The sequence below is a fragment of the Gallus gallus genome, chromosome 18 (genome assembly GCF_016699485.2).
Source record: "Gallus gallus isolate bGalGal1 chromosome 18, bGalGal1.mat.broiler.GRCg7b, whole genome shotgun sequence".
NCBI lineage: Eukaryota > Metazoa > Chordata > Aves > Galliformes > Phasianidae > Gallus > Gallus gallus.
The window spans coordinates 8557863-8581935 of record NC_052549.1 but is presented as its reverse complement, the minus strand read 5'-3'; the positions used below and the strand labels follow the sequence as shown (position 1 = coordinate 8581935).

General features: G+C 45.2%; 1 protein-coding gene across 2 annotated transcripts; it reads left to right on the top strand.

Annotated features, from left to right (window-relative positions):
- Nucleotides 1-169: 169 nt before the first annotated feature.
- ABCA9 (ATP-binding cassette, sub-family A (ABC1), member 9) lies at nt 170-22616 on the top strand. 2 transcript variants are annotated; one of them, XM_040649792.2, is made up of 40 exons: nt 170-320; nt 1232-1305; nt 2709-2821; nt 3329-3539; nt 3726-3884; nt 4648-4748; nt 5436-5662; nt 5773-5911; nt 6221-6406; nt 6969-7101; nt 7709-7865; nt 8133-8191; nt 9014-9124; nt 9417-9592; nt 9905-10024; nt 10380-10518; nt 10971-11061; nt 11661-11800; nt 11902-12021; nt 12565-12724; nt 13026-13195; nt 13605-13732; nt 14110-14247; nt 14752-14865; nt 15187-15357; nt 15521-15634; nt 15807-15914; nt 16145-16216; nt 16739-16830; nt 17774-17891; nt 17991-18108; nt 18448-18539; nt 19235-19383; nt 19672-19747; nt 20403-20497; nt 21129-21245; nt 21488-21628; nt 21763-21842; nt 21934-21989; nt 22356-22616. In XM_040649792.2, the coding sequence occupies exons 2-40, from the start codon at nt 1287-1289 to the stop codon at nt 22443-22445; spliced, it is 4800 nt and encodes a 1599-aa protein (XP_040505726.1). In that variant the 5' UTR covers nt 170-320; nt 1232-1286; the 3' UTR covers nt 22446-22616. The 2 variants fall into 2 exon arrangements, with proteins under 2 accessions (XP_040505726.1, XP_415694.5); XM_415694.8 differs by having other exon boundaries at nt 1112-1305.
- The last annotated feature ends 1457 nt before the right edge of the window (nt 22617-24073 follow it).

The window sequence follows — 24073 nt, the reverse complement described above, 5'->3', positions numbered from 1 at the left end:
TTTTTATTTCCCTTTTAAGCTGCAAAGCTATTTCCAAGTACTGTTTACTTGAGAATGTCCCTGATTCAGCACGTTGAATGTCTCAATGGTCTGAGTTCCCTGGAGCTTTCAGTTCCCCTTTTTCCATTCTATGACCTGCTTTGAGCCTCCCACTTGCAGCACCCACCACATCCCTGTGCTGCAGGCACTGACACCAGCCAGGCACTGCTAAACTCCATCCAGCCGCTCCTGGGAGACTTGCAAGCAGCATCAGAGGTGCTGCTGTGTGCAGCTGTCGTGAGCCAGCAGCAGCAGCACTGTGTGGGATGGGGAACCCAAAGGTGAGCTCATTTAAGGTCCTTTCAATCTTAAAATGCATTTTCTGTTCCTGCAGGAATGCCTGGGCTCTGCTGTGTGCCAGGTAATGAGGTGGCCCTACAGCAATCCCATATAGGGGATCTCTCAGATGCATCACTGTGTTATTTTGTCAGTGAATTCACTAAGAATGAGCTGCGCATCTGTGCTGTCCCACAGTTAGGAGCAGCCTCCCCTCGCTGCAGCTTGCTGCCCGATGGGATGCAGGAGTGTGCTCTGCTCCTTGCAGCAAGCTCGTTCATTGCAAATGAGCACAACAGCAGCTGCAGAAGAGCTGCGGCCCAGTGCTGAGCAGCAGCCGGGCTGCTTCTGTGCTTTTGCTCAATTCTGCCAATCGGTTGCAGAGCTGCTGTTCTGAGGTGGTCACATTGCTTTCTTTTAATGTGAATAGTCATGTGGCTACGCTCCCTTCTAATGCGTTTGAACTTGCTGGCTTATCTGATTCCCTCACCATTTGGCATGCAGATCCATTGGAAAGCTATTTGAAAAATAAAAATAAATAAAACTCATCTCGATCCCAACTGCACAGGAGCTGCTGGGAAAGCAATGAAAAGGAGTGGAAGCAAATGATATGTATATTAAAAACAAAGGGGAAAAGAAAAGCAAGAAAAATTGCATCTAGGGCACAGGGCTGACCCCGCAGAGGAGAGAGTGCTGTTGACTCCTTATGATCGCACGTGTTGCAAGCACCAGAAATGTACTATGATATTACAACCCATGCACATGTCTGAATGACACAATATAACGCAAAATGCAGTGTTGACGCCTCCAGCTGCTGTAGCAGTGCTCATAGTGGGGCCAGCACTATCCCAGGCTGACGTCAGGCTGCAGAGGGGCACGGCTGTCAGCACTGCAGCGTCCAACCCTGTCCATCCAGCACTGAAGGAGAGGACGAGCCTGGACATCCCCGAGCTGCAAGAAACACCACTCTGATGGAAAGCCCATTGTCAGGTGAGGAGCTTTGGACTGCAGTTTTGTAAGTGGAAAAAATTACATGCAGGGTGTTCTCATGACGGAGTTTTTTCATGGTAATTTCAATAGCGTTATGCTCAAAGCATGAGATCTGTGCTTTCCAGCTCAGTTCTCAACACTGAGCTTCGCAACAAGATGTTTAAAAAGCAAAAGAACGACGATGTTCTGCATTTCTGGGTGTGTGGATTTTGGTTCTTCCGCCGATGCAGCTCTCCTCTCAGCTGAGCCCTGGCTCCATCCCCAGTGGAGGCTTCTCCAGGGAGGACTCCCAGAGTTCGCTTCTCTTGGGGAGGTTTTAAACGTTGAGCTTTGGGCTTAGAGCCATTTTTATGAGAGCTTTTTGGAGGAAAATAACTTCTTTCAAGAGCTGCGCGTGAGAGCAGAATCAGCGCAAATCTGTCCCCTATTCATCAGGCAGGGCAGTGCAGGGATTGGCTGCAGGTTTCTGTCTGCAGCTGTTTGCGAACAGGAGGGCGCAGCGTTCACCTCTGCACTCTGTTGCACGAGGGTTCACCACCGGCATGCAGGGAGCCAGCAGCACTGCAGCCCTTCCTCAAAACCCCTTCCTGAGTTCAGCTCTGATGTGGGATCCCAGAGGAAACCCCAGGCACAGCAATTCAAGATGAGCTCCGTGCCGATAGCCGTGGAGCAAATGGGATCCGTTACCCCCAGAGGCTGCAAATATCGAATTCTCCCGTAAGCAGTAAACAGAGTAGTAGGGTCGTTTATGAACTCCAGCTGCCCGACCCATGAAATCAGGAAATGATGTCCAAGGGGAAAAGAGCACGATGCATTTGAAGTTGTTCTGATTTTTGGTTTCTGCTGTTTTAAAGGGTTTAAATGCAAAAACACTGTTTGAGTTTCCCTCCCAGCCACTACAGTGGGGGGTTGCTTTGTGGAAGGTTTGCTGCTTGGCCACCAGGCTGGAGCTGGATTTAATGTTCCCCAACTCCAGGACTTCCCTTCTCGGTGCTTAGGAGGATACAAAAGCACAAACTGGTGTTTTCTTAGTGATGTTCCCTAGCTATATTAGATTTACTGTTTGTTTCATAGCATATACCACTTAATCCTCTTCCCCTGACTTTTCTGTTGTCAGCTTTATGTAGATGCAGAAGCAGCTCAAAGCCCCCTCCTGCAGAGCCCCTCAGAGACGGCACAGGATGCATCTGTGCCTGCACAGAGGCAGCTCCATGTTCACCTGCATGCTCTCATGCTCTTTCCTTTGAACCCCTCCTTGGCTGCCCAAACTGCAAAACATAGGAAAGCTCTAGACCTTTGGCATGTTATTGGATTTCTCCAAAGTGGAGTTTAGCCAAGTGAATGTATTAACTCTCAGTGACCTGTTTTCGTTCTGAATGATGCTCTTTTGTCTCTCATCCTAGCTGGGAAAATGCAGAGAGTATTCAAAAAAGCCTCAAAAATTAATCAGCAAACCTGGACTCTCTTGTGGAAAAACATTCTGCTGGTGTGGAGGAAGAAAACAGAAAGTTTCCAGGCAAGTGTCTGTTCTTCCAAAGAACATGTAGGATTTCCACTACCGAGTATTTTTATATCATGTTGTTTTTATGTCAGGTGATACATGAGGAGCCTCAGCTGGTAACATGGCTCTCTGAAAAATGTCCTCAGTTACAGCTTTTCCTGTGACACTACAGTAAGGGCTTCATACAAGGCCAGCTTGCTGCTTTGGTTGCTGATCCCATTTCCACACTGACCAGAACACAAAGTACAGCGCACAATTGCTGGTGTAAGCTTATAGGCAGACCTCATTGGCTCCAGTGCTAGGACATGTTTTTCACTTGGAACAGTCCTCCTATTTTAAAATTATGGCTCTGTGAAATGGCTCGTTTACAGAAAGGTAACACTCATGTCTAAATGATTTGGACCTTGCAGGTGAATCTGTGCATGATGAGGAGTCCTTGAGGCAGCACCGGGCACTTCCCATAGCACCCAACCTCCACATCACTGCACTGCCACTCACCTATATTCCCCTCCTTTCACCTAGGAATGGATTACCATTGCGATTCTTCTCTTACTAATACAAATATCATCAATTACGATCTACCATTATGAATGGCAAGAAATCCCTTACAAGTTCCTTGGGCGTTTGGATGACCCTGCCTTCAGTGTTAGGGGAATGAAACTCATCTACACACCTGCAACCAGCACCACCAGGAGAATAATGGGAAGAGTGGCCTCAGGCTCTGTGCTGAAGGGTAATGCTGCTCGTGTCCTTGGTGCAGCTGTGAGGCTGCACAGATCTCAACCACAGGCATATCAGCCTTCATTGTGGTGGGAGGGAAAAGGGTTTGAACATCTCACTGTGAGTACATAATGTGGCTGATGTGTTGTCTTGTTGCACTGCTGATCAGGATTTCTGCTGTGGTGTTGTTCATTACCAGGCATAGCACTAGAAGAGGCAGTAAACGAGCAAAACCTGTCAGCAAGAGGACTTTTTAGGAGTGATGTGATCGGTGTTGTTTTTAAGGATGACTTCTCCTACCACCTCAGATTTCAGAGCTACAGCGTGATATCTCCCATTGAAACCTTTGAACACATCGGTAAAAGGAATGAATGAAACCTGAGAGCATGGTTTAGTGGTTGGTAGCCCTGCCCGTGGCAGTTGGGGTTGGAAGCAGATCATCTTTGAGGCCCCTTCCAACCCAAACCATTCAATGATTTTATATTGAAATGAGTTTAGATGGATCTCTGCTGCCATGCCACTCAGATGGGATCATGTCTGCGTATGATAAGTGCTTCAGGAAAGGTTTAATTGGAGTTTAAGGACAACGTCAAAGTGTTTTTAAGAGCACATGTACATTATCCAAAGTCCTCGCTGTCCCCCTCCCTTCTATGCTGGATCGTGTAATGGAAGTGAACGCTGTTTGTGCAGTAATACACTTCTGACATGTATTTAATACATTAAAACATTGACCTGCACATACTGTTATCCAAATTACTTCTTTCTCTGACTAAATGCATTCACATTAGTGAATTAGTGACTAGAAGTAACAAAGCAAAACAAAAACTCAGCCTATTTTCAGATAAAACATCAAGTGAGTTCATTGGTTAATTGGCCAAAAAAAAAAAAGAAAAAAAAAAGAAAAAAAAAAGCCTTGGAAAACAGATTGTGGGACTATTTCTGCCATGCCCAGCAGTCAGCAGCTCCCCACATCTGTGTCCACTGCTTTGGGTTTCCTGGAGGTGATGCCCTCCAGCCAGTGGTTTAAACTTGGCTTGACTGACTCTAGTTTCAACCACACACATGTATAAAAAATATATATGAATGTGTATATAAGACTTCGTGTTTTTTGTTTCCCATAGATACCTGCTATGATTTCTCATCGTCCTTTTGCAAGGTTCCTTTGTACTGGTATGAGGGATTCCTGTCCGTTCAGTCCAGCATTGATGCAGCAGTCATAGAGGTATGGCCATGATGGAAGACGTGGTTTCTTTCTAAAGTTATCCATGAACTTTGCTTAAAAAAAACAAACAAACAACAACAACAAAAAAAAAAACCCATGTGGAATAACTGTGAGCTGTTGCTGACTTAGAGATTGGAAGCCCATTTCTGGACTTAGATCTTGGAACTTACTTTGTTGCCAAACTTTTTTCCCCTTCGTTATTTGCAAGTTTATAGAAAAATTCAAAGTAAAATGAATGAAAATACCATTGCCAGAGTCTTTATCCTTGAGATTTTGTTTTTATCACATTGGTCCACTTTGAAAAATAAATGTGAAGTGTTTAGTGTGTTTAGTATGGACCAAACTGTATTTTCCCGTGATAAACTCTTCCATCCATCATGAAAAGATAATCATCTCCAAGTACGGTACTTACAGAACAGTAAAGCTCCTGCCCTTTAGCTATGCTATAATTGCTTTACAACTTCTGCTCTATTCCTCTTCCATCTGCTTTGTAGGCCCTGCCTGCTCTTTCAGCTCCAATGCAACGTTAGTGTTTATTACAAAAAGATATTAAATTTTGATGGTAATTTACCACTTTTAAACTTAATATCGTTACTGAAAAACTAATTATTGTCAAGCCTATGAAAAGCTATTTATTGGCTGTTTCATTATGGAATATAGAATTAATGGCTGGCTTCTTTTCTTCAGATGAAAACGAACCATTCTGTCTGGGAAGAGATGAAATCAATTAGTGGCATCCGTCTGCAATCACCCTTGATCAAATCCATACGTAAAGTGGGCTATATTTGGTTCACCATTTACAGCATGCTGTGTTTCTCCCCGTATATGTACTTTCTATCAGTGAAAGTTATCAGAGAGAAAAAGAAGCTCAAGGTGTTAATGAAAGCAATGGGTTTACAAGACATCGCCTTCTGGTCAGTGGGCACTATGGGTTGGGGTTGGGCTTGGCGACCTTAGAGTTCTTTTCCAACCTTAGAGACTCTATGCGTCAATGAAAAGGGAACTTCTTGTGGCTTGTTGGCAGGTTGTCCTGGAGCCTGCTCTACACCATTTACATCTCAATAACATCAAGTCTGCTGACAGCAATCACGATTAGAAGTGTCACCCACAACTGCAGCTTTTCAGAAATATATTTCCTTTATTTTTTCTATGGTATTGCATCGGTAAGTCTGCTTTTGTGTTTTTAAATGATGCATGGCTTTTTTCCATTCCCTGATTAAAACATCTAAAACTCAGACTGCAGAGTCCATGGCTGCAAGAATCTAACAGAAACTTCTCCATTACCTGATTTTCCTGTACGGTTTGTAGGCTGCTATATCACTACTGTAGATGACCCCAGATTTTCATGTGTTGTGGATTCTTTTCCATTTGTTTTTTTGTTTGTTTTGGTTTGGTTTTTTTGCTGTTTGCTTATTTTTCCTTAATCACCAGCAGAAATGCATCCTGCTGACTCCTGGTTCTCTCTGCTGCAGATTCACTTCTGTTTCATGCTCAGCTCCTTGTTAAAGCAGCCTCACATTACCAGTTTTGTGGGATTTTTCCTTCACGTCGTCTTTGGTTCACTGGGCTTCATGATGTTCTTTGAAGAAGTGCCACCATCTTTGGAATGGGTCTTTAACCTCTTCAGTCCTTACACTTTTACAGCTGGCATCTCGAAGGTATGCTCAAAACAAAGCCATTGCATAGGGATGTTCAGCCTGCAGCACACACAGCTTCTGCCATCTGGCGTTGCATCTGCTATATGTGATGTGCATCTCTGTAGTGATGCAGTTGTGCCCCTACACTCTAAATGCTTTGCAGGAAGAAAATGTGACTCCAAAAAAGTAGATGTTAGCTATTGGTCAGAACCTCAGCAGGGATTTTACTAGCTGTACACACCATAAGTTTCCATCTCTGGAAAGCTGTTGCAGCAGTGAATGTGGCTTGTGGGCACCCAGAGCTGCAGAGCAGCAATGTGTTCAGCTGCTTCCCCAGCCAACACCACAGGCATTGCACTGCTGCTGAGGGGAACTCTGCAAGAGTCCAATTTCACTCTACTGAGACCCTTCTGATGCTTCTGGTCTTTAAGTGATAGAAACAGTGCCACCACCACAAATGGGTGGGCTTCCTGGGAAGAGAAGGCCATGTGACACAGCTGTAGCTTGCATGCCATATCTCTGGCTAAAGGAAGGGTTGCATCTGAATTGTGTTGTTTTTTTTTTTTTTTCTTTTTCTGTCTAGATTGTAAAATTAGAAAAATATGGACCGACTGTCGCAGCAGAGTTGTACCCTTTCTTTAACCTATATGGCATGCTGATCCTGGACAGCATTCTGTATTTGCTGCTGGCCATCTACTTTGATAAGGTTTTGCCTGGTAAGTAGTAACGTATGTGAAAAACAACAAATTTCAATTACCTTCTATCCTGTTCCCTCGTGGGGGGAAGAGGTGCCGAAAGAGCAATGGGATAGAGCAGAGGAAGCCATTATCTGCATGGAAGAGCAGAAAGGCATTGCAGCATTGTGCAGGTCAGGTTGTGGTGCAGCATCTTAGCAGCAGTACACTGTGCCATGTTAATGTAGGGCTGCCAACTGGGTTTGCTGTCTTGCTCATGAAAAAAAGATGTAGAAAGACCCTGCTTCCCAGCAGACAGCTGCATATGCAACTAAATAACCAAAGCAAGCCCCAAAAGGAACCTGACAACTTCCACCATGGCGCTCTGATGATCTACCTCTGCTGCAATGGCCCCAACCACTGGGCTTGAAAGAATGTTCTGATGTTCAGGTGTTTTGGTAACGATTGAGGTGATTGCTGCCTACATGCATGTATAGATACAGATGAGTGAGCAGAAATAGCAGAAATACCCACCCTTTTGCACTGCCACTATCCTGCTGCTGCCCAAGAGCTGGTTGGACGTGGCGTTTACAGAAGCCAAGCTGTAGCAGTGTAGGGGCTGCCTTTCACTCTGATTGTTTCTATTTAGGCAAATACGGCGTGCCGTACCCCCCGCTGTTCTTTCTGAGGCCATCGTATTGGCTGCAGTGGGGCAGCAAGCACAGCACCCAGCCTGACCCCATCCCTGTCCCTGGCTGTGACACTGAGCCCATGCCTGAGGGCTTCGAGGGGAAGGAGGCCATCAGGTATGGAGAGCAGCTCTGTATGACGTGAGCATGTCCATAACACCCTGGGGAGTGGATTAGAACTTGAAGTGACTCCTTCAGATAGAGTTACAGAATCATAGGGGCTGGCAGGGACCTCTGGGGATGCGTTCATCCAACCCTTGGTGCTGTTGGGCAGGTGCAGTGTGGGGAGGAGGCTGAAAAATGTTCTTCCCACTGTTTCCAAAGGTTACTTCCACGTCAAAATGGTGCGATCCATTAATAACAGCTTGCTTACCTTTCCTTTAGACTATACAACATTAGAAAAACATACAAGAGGAAGGGCAAGATAACCGAAGCTTTAAGAGGTAAGAGCTGGCTTAGTAATGGCTTTAATTTCATTTTTCACTAGCAATGAACCCAGGCTGTTTTGAAATGTATTGGATGTACCTGATTGTGCCTCCAGGACTGTTAAAATGCATTATGCAACGGTTATTCCTGCTGGGGTAAATTACTGGCAAATTTCTACAAGGTTGTTACCTTTTCCTTTTCACTCCAGGAAAATTACTGTTTATTGCTTTTTGCAATGGCAGAAGTCTCCTTGAAAGCTGTGGGCTGGAGTGAAATCACCTCCCAACCCTCCCTGTGAAAATGTAAATTCATCCAGGCAAACACAGCTTGTTTTTTGGGCCCTAGCTGGAAGCAGGGCTGTTGTCACTGGCTGGGCCCTGCTGCCCAAGCATTTGCCAGCTGCAAGGTACGCCAGTGGTTGGCAATGTCATAGCACAGCCACGAGTTGCTTTTGTTTAGTGAGAACTCCACATGATGCTGAAAACATCAGCATGGTCTCGAAGGTTTAAATTGAGTTAAGCACAAAACAAAAAGAAAACCCACAAAAATCCAGACTGAGTCCTTTTTAGAAGGAAATGGGGTGGCAAAGTCTCCCTTACTGGAAAGGCTATGGGTTCTCCTCTTTCTGTGGGCTCTTTTGTGTCATGCTAAAATGAAAGATTATGAACCTTGCAGAAAACAAAGTCAACGTTTTTCTTCAAATATTTACACACAGCACATGTTTTCAGATCTGTGTCAGAAGAGATGATGTCCCTCTATCAGACTTGGCAGTAAGCCACAGGCAAAAGTCTGTTAGCCTCGCACACTTCCACCCTAACAGTGCCATATTTCTCTTCTAGGTTTGTTCTTCAACATTTATGAAGGTCAGATCACTGCACTACTTGGTCTCAGCGGGTCTGGAAAAACTGCCCTCTTGAATGTGCTCAGTGGATTTTCCAAGCCTTCAGCAGGTAATGAGTGGAGAAGAGGAGAAGCTCTCTGGCTTTCTAGCGTAAAGATGCAAAAGACTAATTTTTCCTTCAGTTCTCCAACCTGGCTCATTGTAAGCACAGATTGCTCCTTCAACATGAGCCTCATGGATTTGCTGTTGTGTGCAAGCATGTGTGGATGGTTATTTCTCCCTCTGGATGCCCTGATGTTTTCCATGAGCTGTATATCTTTGGGAAATAAATTTTATTTTGTGAGCTATACATTTCTGTGTATACTACATATGATGTTTGTTTCATTTATTCTTGTGTGCAGGTTCTGCAGTGATTTACAACTACAAGGTATCTGAAGTACAGGATATGGAAGGAATTCAGGCAATGGTTGGGATTTGCCCACAGCTCAATTTACATTTTGAAGCCCTGACGGTGAAGGAAAACTTGAGAATTTTTGCTCACGTGAAGGGGATTCAGTGGAAAGAAGTAGAGCAAGAGGTAGGGATGTGCTGCTTGGTCACTGATCTCTGTTTCACAGCATCTTGGACAGTTTGTTGGGCTACATTCATAAAAGATTCTCACCAATACCCCATTCTGCAGAAATTAGAACAGTTGTAATTTAGAGAAGTGTTTTTAATTCTTTCTTATCCTATTGTCCTGAGAGTCAGAATTCAGATTTGCAGTATTTATCTCGCAGCAAATCCATTTAAAAACATGTAAGCATTAAATACAGAAGTTGTGTTCTCCTGCACTGTGTATGAATCAGAATATGACCAGTTCTGCATGTTCTTGTTTTCATGTGTTCCCAAGGTGCAGAAAGTCCTGGTACAGTTGGACCTCACTGACCTTCAAGATGTCCACGCTGACTCTCTGAGTGGGGGACAAAAAAGAAAGCTGTCTCTTGCAATTGCGATTTTAGGGGATCCTCAGGTAGGCACTGGTCCTACTGCATGCAAACAACAGGCACAATTTTAGCACTTAGTGTGTTGCATTTTGGTTTGGTAGGCAGACATTTGTATTCCTTTGCCCTTGTGCTCTGAAAGCCTGCTACCTACTGACTCACTTGGCTGCCAGGAGGAATGAGGAATCTAGATGAATGAGAACAATATTTTAAATGAAAATGGTAATAATATTCACATAGAAAGGGTAAAAAGATTGAAAGCACAGTAAAAATGACCAGCATTTGAGGATGCATTGTGCTCATTGGGTGAGAGGACAACAAGCGTGGAACTAAGCCATGCCAACACGGCGGCTTGCATGCATGACACCTGCCCTCACCTTGCAGGTGCTGCTCTTGGACGAGCCAATGGTGGGGCTGGATCTTTGCTCCAGGCACCACGTGTGGGAGCTGTTGGCGGAGCGCCGGGCTGGCCGTGTGACACTTATCTGTACACAGTCTGTGGAGGAGGCTGACGCTTGTGCTGGTGAGCCCCAACATTCACTCTGCAGTGTGGAAATTGGGGATTCCCTACTTGGAGCCCACCCATGGGGTTCTGCTGTGATGTGATCTGCGCTTGTTAGGGTTTTGTCCAAGAGCAACCACCCAACATGGGCTGAGCAAAGGCTCAACCTCTGCCCCAGGTGTCTTTCCAAGGCCTTGCTTATGCTCTGCATCAAGGTGAAGACTTCCATAGGCTTAGCACCCACCCCAATTAGTGACATTTCTTAGATTGAGATCCTTCTCGTTTCTTTATCTTGGGCTGCATGGGGAATTTTCTGTAAACGTATAAGAATATACAAGCAGAAGACTAGCCTGGTTTTACTCCTTTTGACTTCATTATAAATGTATCTCTTGAGTTCATAAGGATCAGAGTTGAGGTCAGCCTACTGTGCTGCTGTAAATCCCCACTAAATCTTTGTATTCCTATCTCCTCAGATCGAAAAGCTTTCCTTTCAAATGGGAGAGTACAGTGTGTTGGCTCATCTCTGTACTTGAAGAGAAAGTGGGGAATTGGCTATCACTTAAGGTAAAATCCCTTTCTTTTTGGTCATCGCTCCTTTTATGAAAAGCTTCTGGTTGATGTGAGTATTTTCTCATAGAGTCTATGTCTCTATGGAGTTTCCATACAGAGCAATAAAAATCTTGACAATCCATTTTAGGAGCCTTTTGAGGCTGCCAAGTCTATCTTGCCTTGGATAGAAAGCTGCTTTTCTTTGGACTCAATCCTGAGAGCTCTGAGCATGCAGCTAAGATGACTTTGCAACCTCCTTTGCAGCCAAAAGGGGACCAGAGTACAACAAACTGCAGTTCCCACGTGCTCTATGGTGCCAGAGTGACTTACAGTGGCTTTAATGTAAAGTTGCTTTTCTTTGGATTTAAATTTCTGTGTTCTTGGTTAAGCAGTGCTGGCCAGGATCGTTATTCTTAGCCTCAACTATTTATTGTGTGCGTGGTAAAACCAGGGGCACGACAGATGTCTGCGGATAATTCCCCCTGAAATGCTGCCTGGTTTTGGAGGTTTCCCTATGGCTTGAAGGACGACTGCTGGCTTTGTCTTTTAAATGGATGAAGCATGCATTGTTTTTCTTATTTAATACTCTAGTAATCACTTTTTAATACAAACAGGATATGCATAAATGATCAGTGCGACCCTGGGCTTGCATCATCCCTGGTCAGGCGGTACATCCCCAATGCTGTGCTCAAAGGGCAGGATGGGGATGAGCTGTGTTACGTGCTGCCTCTGGAAAACACCAAGAGCTTCCCAGGTAACAAAAGCCTGCTGTTGCGTTGAGGTTGTAAGGGGAAGCCAAATCAGAATGCTAAGGGAGCCAGGTGTTGGGCTGAGCTGGTTCACTCTGTCACACAGATCTGCTTGGCCACCTTGACAGCGGCCTCGTGCTGGGGGTTGTTCACTACGAGGTCAGCAGGACAACCCTGGCAGATGCTCTCCTACAGCTGGAAGGCAGGGAAGCTATTGATCATAAAGGTAAAGCACTGGTTCCTCTCTGCAAGATAAAGGGTTTGTATTTTGTTTTCAGTTAAAAAAAAAAAATATGCGTAAGTTTCTGTTGAAAGTGATGTTTCATCGTTCTTGGCAGGCCAAGAGGTGCAGTTGTATAAGAGCTCAGATTTTCTTTGATAACATCTAACTTCCCAGAGAAGTCTGAATGATTCAGACTCAATTCGCCACAGGCTTCTAAACACAAGAACTGACGAGCAATGTTGTAAAGGCTTTGCAGGAAATATCCTCCCTAGAACAGGAGGTGAGAAGAGATAATCTAGTCAAAGGCAATTCCCAAGGCCAGGGAAGATATTGTACCTGTGGTCATACAAGCTCAGGTTCAGCCACTCTCAATTCACCAACGTAAACTAATTCTGATTACACAATGGCCATTTTCTCTGCTGTTGCATCTTCTATGACTAAAATAGAAACACTCTTATTCAGAACAGAAAACCCTTGTTTATTGCATGTGCTTAAAACATGTGCTTTGAAAGCTCATTGCGGACAATGGTGTTTGTCATGATGAAGGTGCAGAAAACCTGAAGGAGAGTGACCAGAGCTTCCTGGGCTTTTCTGAACCAGCACACATAGCAGCAAGCGGCATGGAGCTCTGGAGGCAGCAGGTCCTCGCCGTGGCCAGAGTTCGTTTCTACAGACTGAGGCATGATGGAAAGCTTCTCCGGTCCGTGTAAGCATGGAGCCCTGAGCCCTGCAGCCCTCGTACTGGCTTGGGGCTTTGCAGAGGTTTTGGTCATTCCCTGGGTCGACTGAGGGAAAGCTTAAAAACTGCTGGAGCAGTTTGGAAGCTGAGAAGTAGGTGTTGGTTGTGTAAAAGTTGCAGTGGTAAAAACGGAACTTCCTGATAGAGCTCTGAATTGTTTAAGTATATTCCTCAGCTTTAAATTTCTTCTTGATTTTGCTACATGAATCACACCAGTGCTTAACGGTGCAGTTCCCCGGAGCCACTCATGGTCTATTTTTCCATCTAGATTGCTGTTCTTTGGAGTATTTATCATCCAGATGCTCATGGTTTTCTTTGGTTTTGAACTATGGAACAAATCCATCTCAGAACTGACAGCCAGCAAGTATTTTCTTCCTGCTCAACCTCCCACTCAAACCCAAAGCAAGTCAACAAATCTTCTCATCTTCAATGACACAGGTGAAGAACATGCGATGTTGATTGGCATCCTGCATCACTGAGTGCTCTTGGAGCTGATAGGGCAACTTTGCTTTCTGTTTTCTCCTTTATACATCAGTGGCTTTGAGGGGTGTTTTGTTTTGAGAGGAAACAAATTCAGTTTTAGTGGTGATTAACGAGCAGCTGATACGTAAAAGAACAATGGATCAGCTAATTTTTTTTTTTTAAAGACAATACATGAACTATGGAAATGTGCTGTCTTTAACAAGTTTAGTTCAAATAGGGAAGAAAATCAGAAGAAATAGAAATTGATTCAGATTCTAAATGAGTATTTTAGCATTGCACTCTTTTGAAAGCAGGAGTTTGTCCACAAAAAAAACTGATTGTATTAAAAACCTAATTCTAATTTGTGTTCTTGATGTTAATTCAGGATCAGAGATAGAGGATTTCATTGCTGCTTTGAAGATTCAAAATATTATGCCAGAAATAACTCTTGAGAAAAACATCACAAGCCTGCCGCGACATAATGGAGCTATAAAGATATCCCTGGAAGGCAAGGTGAAGGATGTTATTTTCTTCTTTCATCCTGTACGTCAATAGGATTCTCTGAAATATGTTTACATGGGATGCAGCAAAATAGACCAGCCAAATCAGAAAATTTATTTGACACATTAAATATTCTTAGTAATCCTGTCTGTGAGAAGTCAGGATCATGGCAATCTCTGGAGAAAAGTATTAATGCAAGTCATCTCTGCTTTTATCCGCAGGTCATTATTTTTATCCACTATTTTGCTTGTGGTACCTATTAGCACACAGCCACGTCTCTTGAGTTCCCACTCTCTAATAAAACTGACTGCACTTTTCATGGCTTTTCTCCAAAATTCCCAAAGCTCACACGGGCAAAAAGGTGACATCTTTTCCTCTCACACTTTCAGCACCGCCGCTACACGCTCATGTGCGGTGCAGAGCCCATCAACTGCTTCCCTGTGCTCATCAACACCCTCAGCAACACCTTCCTGAGGCTCTTCAGCTCCACCACGCGGATCCGCATCTGGAGCCATCCCTTCTCCAGAGTGAGCATCCTGCCAAATTAATGTTGGAAATCACTTCAGATGGCCAAAGTGATGAGGGTTGCAGGGGGAAAGATTGGCTGGACCACAGCATCTCCAGGGATTGGTTGGGGTCAGTGCTGCACTCAATGGGCACGTTAAATACTGGGGCCATTTGCTGAAAATTTCTACCACCGTGTTGCTTAAAAAGGTTTTGGTGCTATATGACATTCAAGCATGTGCTATGTGTCCATAAGATAGGAATACAGCAGCAGTATTTACAAGTTGCTTCAGCATCAAAAATGTGTTGCCTGTCCTCAGCAGTTTACAGCAATTCCAATACCTCCTGCAAATTTTAAGATGGTAAATGCTTTGTTTATTGTTTTGTGTTCGTCAGCATGAAGGGATTACTGTAACTGCATACTTGTCCTATGGCTCACCTGTATATTTAGCCATGCTATGATCATCAAGCTTGCTAATTTTCTCTGGACAGCTATTGATTATGATTTCTGAATTTCTCTTCCACAGGCAGAAGACCCAGAACTAGGCCGTGGTATTTTTTTTTTCTGTCTCACTTACATGCTGATCTTGGCTGCTGGTTTGCCTCCTCAATTTGCAGTGAGCAGCGTGGAGGATTACAAGGTAGAAAGCATGCACTGAAAGTGGTCTTGCATGAGGAGAGGTGAATGGAAACACAGTGTCCCTGTAGAGACAAATAGTCGAACTATTTGGATGTTATATTAATAAACACTTCGGAGTCAGGAAGATTTTTTTTCATTTTTCCTTGAAAATGATATGCTCTTTAGCAACGGTTGGACTAAGATAGAATTAAAGGATAAATTTGGAAGAGAGAGGGAGGCTCAGCTGGGAGGGAGGAGCAAAGGCAATGGAGAAGGATGAGGAGGAGTGGAAACGGCATTTAGCACTCTGCTGAATCTCCTCCTTCTCCCCTTTCCATCACAGATAAAGGCTCATGCCCAGCTACGGGTCTCGGGGCTCTTCCCCTCAGCATACTGGTGTGGGCAGGCACTGGTGGATGTCCCACTCTTCTGGGCTCTGATGTGCCTCATGTTCGTGGTCGTGCTGCTCTTCAACCGCATCTGCCCCATGCAGGCCTTCATCATCCTGCCCTTGGTGCGAAAATCCCCCTCCCTCATCCCACAGTGTGTGACCACCACCAGCGCGGTGGTGCTGGCTGATCCTGATGCATTCAGTAATCTAATCAAACAAACCTCTGTAAGCAGGATTTGGTGTATTCACATTGGTTTCCTTGTCGGTGTCATCCTTCTCTCTTTAGATCTTTAGTGCCATTGGTTACGGATTTTCTCTCATCTTCCTCGTCTATTTGATTGCCTTTATATTTCGCAAGGGTCGAACCAATCGTTACCTGTGTTCTTTTATCTTTGTTCTGGTAAGTGGAAGGAATCTTCACTCTGAAACATTTGGTAACACATCTTGCCATTTGAGGTTTCACTTCAAATGTATTGAAATTCAACAGAATAACCCAAATCAGTAACAAGCAGTCTAGCTTTTAACAATTGGATACATCAATATTGGAAACATTTTTTTCTAATTTATTCCAGGTGAACTTCACTCTCCACATGTTCAGTTTCAGACAGGGTTTCTTCTATATCTTCTCCACTTTGATGCCCCCATATCCGCTGCTGGGCTGGTTGACTTTCTCTACAGCAGTAAGTGCATGTCCCAGTAGAATCTATAGTTGGCTGTCAGCTGCCCAAAAGATAAAGAGAAAATGGGAGAAGAAAAGCTCTGGGCTGGGGACTGGGGGAAGAGATCAAGAGAATTTGATTTATTGATCCTTTGCTTGATTGGAAAGTCAGTCCCTACATCCCACACATCTGCACTGAGGTACACTGTGCTTGGCAATTTTTCTAACTGACTATTTTTTTTTTTCTTGTAGCACCTAACATTTTTTTCCAATGGTAATCTTCTTCATGATACATGGAGTAACATCTTGGTTGCTGTCTTTGCAGTAAGGACCAGTTTGATGATAATTATTTTGGAATAGATGCTTGTCCTGATTTAAGTTAGGTTTGCAAAAGTCTTGCCATTAATAGAGCATGGGTTATGTGGGGGAAGTTTCACCCTGAATGTTGTTGGGGGTTACACTGAAGTAACTGTGGGCTTGTCTCATGGGACTCCCATATGCTGTATGTGTTTCATGTATGTGAAAAAATAGTAGGGAATTAAGTGGACTTCAGGCAGTAAGTGAAAGGTGTTATTAATTAATCAGCATAATGCTGCTTCTTCAAAAGAAAGATGTGCTTTCAGGTCCTGTAGGATGCCTCTGAGATTCTGTTAAGGTGCAGATTATCTGAACCCAAACTACAGCAGTGTAAAGTCAGGGCTGTTGCAGGTGATCTGCATACAAGGTGAAAACGTATGTTCTTTCCAACAGCTGAAGTAAACTGTGGGGCAATGCACCCCTTTATAATTAAAATTAATTATGTTGTAACCTTTCTCCATTCAAACCCAACTCACTATTATCTTCCAGCCTTACATCCACAGTGTGTTATTTGGGTTTCTGCTGTGCTGCTTGGAGATACGATACGGAGAAGCAGTTGCAGAACGTGATCCCATCTTTAGGTGCGTACTGGGTGCGCTGGGAGCAGCTGGCATGCGACTCCATGGGCAGGCCCAGGGCTGTGTCAGATGGGACCCGCCTGCCTCGCCCTGATGGCAGTGGAATGGGATGAGAAAGCACCAAAATATTTTGCAAAATGTGTGCAAAGCCCACATTTTCAGTTTTAACCAGTTTAGGAGAGGAAATTGTGAATGGGGGAGGAAATTTTTATTCCTTTAGGTCATTATGGTCTCAGGCTTAATTTGCTCCGTTTCCCTGAGCATGTCTGCAGGCAAACACCCACCCAGTGTGTTGCAATAGAAGGTCAATTGAATCACAGTGTCATAGAAAGAACAGCAAATGTGATCTGAGCTCTTTTCGTTACATTTAATTGCTGAGCTTTTAGGGCATTTCACTGTAGCTGTTTACATTAATGGTTACAATTGAAATCCATCATTTTACCTCCTTCCCAAAAGCATCAGTAGAGTTCTCTGCAGGACAGAGTTTCCCTAAAGTTCCATCAGACCAAGGTCTTCTGCTAACCACTTACCTGTCGCCAGAAGTGTGGGACAGACCTCCCAGGTCACATGGGAGAAGACTTGTAATAGTACTTGATTGTCAAACATTAATGAGTGGGACTCAGGTATGGGGTTGGATGCTGAAATAGCTCCAAAATCTGTCCAGTGTGTTTATGTGACCTGGTAATTGGCATGTGTTGAGTGGGGGACTGGTCAATATTACTGGTGAAACACAAGCTAAAGTTGACCTTTATTTTCTCATGCATACTAGTGCAATTAATTTTTCTTCCCCTGCAAATAAATATTTGAACAATTGCCATCTGTGGCATAAATTCAAATAAACGATGCCAAGTACTGCATTGGTGCTGCCCATGGAACAAACTTTTAAGGCCCCATAAACCTGAGCATTCCCAGAAGGGCTGCATGGTGACCCCATCCCTGCATGCAGGATCCAGCGGAGGAGAGCCCTCCCCCCGCAGAACAATCACCCACCAGGGCAAGAGCCCCCCGAGGTGCAGGCAGAGCGGGAGCGGGCGCGGAGTGCGGTGAGCTCCCTGCAGCCCAAGGTGAGCTGGGCATGTAGTTTCTTCAAGCAATAATACTTAATGGTGAGAGCAGACGAGATGTTTCATGAGAGTTTCTATTCTCACTTGGTCTCTTTGCAGGAGTCAGTTATCGCTGTCAACGGTCTGCGCAAGGAGTATGAAGACAAGAGAGCCTGTTCCATCTTTAAGAAAAAGAAGAAAGTTGCTGTCAAAAATCTTTCATTTTGTGTTAAAAAAGGTTTGAGTACCTTGCTGAGCCTCCCCAGAAACAGCGACCAAACGCGAAGGTCAACTGGAGACCTTGCTTGGTGTTAGAAGTTCCTCGTGTGCTGCTAAACCCAATGCAGGCAGCACTGTAGGGTTGGAACTGGATGATCCTTAATGTCCCTTCCAACCCAAGCCATCCTACGATTCTATCATCTTCTGCCAATCAGAATTTCAATTTACTGGAATAATTTAATGAATACCATTTAATGAATAGATTCTCATACCGTATTTTCAGGGATTGCTTTGCATGCAGAGGACAAGGTCTTAATAACAATTAACACCATTAACGTTTCTTGCACGTTTGTTCCAGGAGAGGTGTTAGGTCTGTTAGGACCCAATGGAGCTGGAAAGAGCACAACTATACGCATGGTTTCTGGAGACATAGCAGTGACTGCTGGGGAGGTAGGAGGCTCCTTTGGGGCAGCGGGGGGTAGTCTTGATGCTTTCCTAAGTGAAGGATGCGGTAAGAGAAGCAATGCAGCCCTTAATTCAGGGGATTTGTGTTCATGCAACTCTGCACATGGATAGAAGTAAGAAGGAGGTGCTGATGCATGCAGAGCACGTTCTACTTTCTTCAAAATCAATGTTAAAGACTTAAGGGTCTTTACACAGAATCTCCAGGCTTGATTTGAAATCCATCTTGATGTTTCCCAAGCACTGCAAGAAATGTTGACATGTTAAAAAGGAATAACACTCTATGAAAAGCCTTGCAAAACCAGGAAATTGAAAACGAATGTGAGCAGGGTTGAGCCAGTAACAACCCATCATTTAATTATGCACACAGTGATTAATGACACATGCTGGGGGAAAATACCATTGCTATTACAGATCCGGGACTGAGTATTTGAAAGAGAAAAGTGTTACTGGGAGATGATGGTTTCACACTGGTGCTATTCCCCACAGTCTGATGGTAGTAAACACCATTTGTCTTTGCACAAACAGCACTGTGGGTGAGCAGAAGCCGTGGTAGATGGGGGTGGTCACAGGAATGATAGTAGGTTCCTTTTCCTTGAGGACCACATTGCTTCCCTGCAGAAAACACTGGCATTTCCATAGGGCTCACTGCTTTCCCATAGCTGAGCACTGTGTCTCTGCAGGTGCTACTGCAGGGCTGCAGGGCTGCGGTGCCGGGCTGCTGCCCACAGGAGAACCCGCTGTGGTCGGACCTCACCGTGCTCCAGCATCTGGAGGCCTACGCTGCCGTGCGAGGGGTGAGGGGAGAGGATGCAGCTGTGTTCATCAGCCGGTACGCAGCCAAAGGATTCTTGTTTCCTCTCTCTGGAGGTATTGGACAGGAAAAGGGCTTTTTGCTAACAGGGTTGGTTGGCATGAGGACGAGAAAGCACTTTACTTCTTGCATTAGCTGCACTTACAGTCTTGAAATCCTGCAACAAATCTGTAAATTAGGAGGAGAATCACTAAGTAACCCCCAGTGATGCACATCAGCCAAAGGCTTCTTGTCAGCCCCTGCTTCCTCTGCACCCCTGGCTGCGGTGTCAGCACATGTCAGTATTTTTCCTTTCTATCCCCACAGTGTGGCCAAGGCCTTGGACCTCCAGAAGTGTTTAAAAACCCCAGCAAGGAGGCTGTCTGCTGGAGAAGCCAGGAAGGTCTGTGTTAGGTTTCTCCTTGGTGCTTGAGCAGGACCTGCTTCTCTTTCCTTGAGCATGGCACACGCATTCTAGCTCAGGAACACATTGGGTGAGAGCAGGACGCACTCCTGGGTGTTGTAAAACTTCACTGTTGTTGGTTACACACCACAGCAATTTTCTTCTTGAATGAAATTCAGTCTTGAATTACAATTTCTGGAAACCCAGTGTGCTGGTGGCAGATCCCAAGGCTTTGGAGGGAGCGGGTGCCTGGCACAGCGTGGTTCCATCAATAGCTTTTCAATCTATCCTGGCAGGATCCTCCACTCCCTCCTCTCTCCACACTGTGCACTAAATAAATGTGAACCACAGTTAGATGGACAAGGAGATAATTTCTTCATGTCCCATGGTTTGCATCTGCCTGTAGACAGGTTGGAAAACAACTTTCAGATCATTGGTAGATGTGGGTATTTTGGTAAAGCTGATTTTGGGAGATTAAAATGTTCAGTCAGAACACCTGAAGTGGGTGCACTGAATCCCTGTTCCTCTGCTTTTTGCAAAAGCTTCAGCTTCTATAATATTGACGTGGGTTAAGACATATGAGGTAACTCACCACTGTCAGTGCATTAGTGCAGCCTAAATGCCAACCTGGCCGCATTCTCCTTTCCCGTTCCAGCTGTGTTTTGCACTGAGCATCCTGGGAAACCCAACGGTGATGCTTTGGGATGAGCCAACAGCAGGCATGGATGTGGCAGGGCAGCGCTGTCTGTGGTGAGCAGTCCCTGGCTGTAGGAATGGCTGGGCAAGAAAGGGCCCCTTGGTGCCTGCGGTTGTCTGTGTTACCCCAAAGCACAGGGGTTGGGTACCACTCACCAGACGCCTCACCCAGCAGGCAGTAAGCCTTTGCCAAACTTCATATTGAATCTTAACAAAAAATAAATAAATATGAGCAGACTCCATCTGAACCCGTGCATTTGGCAGAAAAAAAAAAAAGATAAAAATCTTTACTTCAGAGCATGAGAAAAAAATAAGAGGTAGTCCTTCCCTTCCATCATTCAGGTTTAGTGTTTTGTTATCATTTTTCTACAACAGTTTTACCTGGAACTGTAAAATTTGGATGGCTGTTGACATGACAAATTGCAGTGTAGAGTTAGCATCCACTTGTCATCTTCAAGCAGGATGGATGAAACCTTCTAAATAATGATGGCTTTATTATCACATAGGATCAAGGGATCATTAAGGTTGCGAAAGATCACTAAGATCACCGAGCCCAACCATCAGCCCAACCCCATCATGCCCACTGACCGTGTCCCTCAAAATTTAATTATTCCTTGTCCATTCTGGGTTGATTTTATTATTCCTTGGCTGTCCCATGAGGTAACCATGATCCCTCTGTTCCCAGGAAAGCAATCCAGGCTGCTGTGAGGAGCAAGGAGCGTGCAGCTGTGCTCAGCACGCACTGCCTGGAGGAGGCGGCGATGTGTGACCGCGTGGCTGTGCTGGTGGCGGGGCAGCTGCGGTGAGCACCGGCGTAGCAACATGCAACATTGGTTTTCAGTCTTTCTTTATGTTTATTTATTAGACTTTGGTCTCGTGGTTTGTCCCACACGTGTAATGGACACCATTTTTTGAGGACACAGCCATTATAGCAGCGCAGCATAATTAATAAGTTGAATAAGAGGGTGTATATGCTGCTTCTATTCTGTGATCACTTTATTTGCTGCTTAGGATGGTGTGAGTGCTGTTTTCCCTCTTCTACAGGTACATTGGTTCCCCTGAGGAGCTGAGAAGGAAGTCTGGTATGAGTTACCACCTGGAAGTCAAACCGAAGGACGTGGGGCAAAGCGATGCTCTCCATAGTGAAATTCTGCACCTCTTTCCTGGCGCAGCTCGGCAAAAAAGGTCCCGGACACATGCTGGGATGCACTGACCCTGCTCAGTCATTTACCCAATAATGCAGGAATCCTAAAAGCACGCCTATACTTTGGTGCTGAGTCTCACCACGATGAAGGGGTCACTTTTTATTGCTTTTTCAGGATTTCTTCTTTGCTCACCTACAAGATACCAATGGAAGATGCACTACCTCTGTCCCAGGCTTTCTCCAAGCTAGAAGCAGGTACAGGGAAATAAATAAATCAGTGTGAAGATCGTTTTCAAATTGTTTGTATGGATTTGTATTTAAGGATGCCTTCTCCATTGATCTGCAGCTAAACAGAATTTCAGGCTTGAGGAGTACAGCTTGTCTTTGCACACTTTGCAACAGGTATGTTGGTTTAGAATGGTAATGTCAGGAATGCTCCTGAAAGCGCGATGATGTTCTATGGCTGGAAAGCTATCTCAGAAAAAATCAAATCCTGCTGTTAATTTCGAAATACCTTCCAGAAATGACAAACTGATACTGATCTCTTAAAGAAAAGTGTTGATTCAATCGTTTGTATGTGAGAAAGCTGCATCTATAGGAAATGTATTTCACAATATAGTACAGGAAATGGCATATGCCTTGTTGGGAAAAAAATATATAGGCAAGATTAGAAACTGTGTGTACAGGAAACAAAACCATCCCATGAGCAGTGTTAGTACCATCAGTCCTAGGCCATAAGGGGTCTGTTTCTCCTGTGGTGCCTTGCAGGTGTTCATGGACTTCAGCGGGGACCTGGAGGAGCCCGACCTGGAGGCAACAAATGAAGGGGCTGCAGAGCAGACGCTGCTCCAGCCCTAAGCCCTGGGAGACGTGAAGGAATATTTTCGGCACCTTCAGTCAGTGTTACCAACGTGTTGGACTGGGGATTGGGACTCACTCACCTGCATCGCATCACGTGGAGCTCAGCAGATACTCTTCAAAGAAAAGAAAAGAATTATTCATGTAATAAATAAAGCCTTTATCCTTTGATGACTGGTGCCTGCCATCATCTATATGACGAGATGACTGGCTCAATTGTGCTGAGCCATAATTCTGCTGGGCTGTATTGCTGATCTCAAGGCAGACCCAGGGTTTCCTTGTAGGAACTCGTCTGCAAGCTCAGGGAGGGCTCTTAAGGCCCCATTCCTCCCCGGCTCATGGACAACAGAAATTTGGCTTGCTTAGGCCTAAGCCCTGTCTTCCTGGCTGGTGTCATACAGCCAAAAAGTGTGATGCTTTCCATGGAGTTTCTGACCCAAAACCAGTGTCCCAGGCACCCCAATCCATCTCTGGTCTCCACTGCATGGAGATAGGAAAGGATACCAGGGCTTGAGTGCTTCTGCAAGCTGCTGGTGCTTGGGATGACTCTTGGAGGGCAGATGGGGGGAGAGCAACTCTTCTAGCCACAGCACCTGTGTCTGACACTGTGTTGGTGGGGGGATGGTGTGGGCACCTGGCTAGCACCCACCTCTGCTGCTCAGAGAGGAGTAGGGGTAGACAGCAGCAGACGCCTTCTCTTAATCACCTCTTTGCAAGGGCTGGCTTTAATGAGATCATCATAACAGAAGTTTCCTCTTCGTTCAGGTCATGGGGTGTTTCTCCATGTTACCAATTGCTCTGTTTCCCTGCTCCACCAGCATTTGGGAGTGGAGATTTGGGTGATGAGGTAGCATCATCATGAAGGATATATCTGTGAGACCCTCACCCATGCCATGAGCTCCCTGGGTCACCCTGGATGCTGGATACAAGTGCAATGAAATGGGTACAAGGGGCATGGATGAGGCAGGTGCAGATGATGCAGGTGAGTTATGCAGACACAGAATGCAAATGACTGGCCTGCCTCAGCCATGGGCTGCTCCTGGTGGGGAAACTTACTAGCTGGGGCTACTCTACGCCCCCCTTCCTCCCAGAGCTGCTTCCTATATGGATCAAAACCACCTCAAAAGCAGATGGGCAAGGATGTCCTTGCTTGAGAGTCACTGAGACCTGAGACCCACTTCTCCTCATTTCCCCACTCTTTGCAAGGAGATGCAGTGACATACTCTGTGTTCTCCTTTATGACACCTCGAAGTATGTCTGGGTCTGGCTGTAAAATATGTGAGTGTCACTTAAACACTAAAGCAGAGGGAGCATCCTTGCGTCTGTCCCATCCCAGCTCCTGCATTCCACCGCCGCCACGGGGCAGGCGAGCTCCGCAGCTCAGCCCCAACCAGGACAAAAGCAAAGCGTGCCCGCTGTCAGTCCCAGGTGATTTAAACGTTTTCAAGAGGCTTTGTAATGCAAAGGGCTGCTCCCATCCAGGTGGCAGCACTTCGCTGCTCTTCCTACACCGGCACTCGGTGCGTTGAGTTTGTGATGAAAACCAGTGTCATCAGAGATAGGAAACGGGCGACCTTCCCTCCTTCAGCAGTATGCTGGGATAGCTCACTTGAATTCTCCGTGCTGAG

Coding starts and splice junctions, on each gene's coding strand:
- ABCA9 (XM_040649792.2), top strand. Junction 10,519..10,970: donor GGAGGCTGACGCTTGTGCTG/GTGAGCCCCAAC, acceptor CTATCTCCTCAG/ATCGAAAAGCTTTCCTTTCA. Junction 11,062..11,660: donor GGAATTGGCTATCACTTAAG/GTAAAATCCCTT, acceptor TAATACAAACAG/GATATGCATAAATGATCAGT.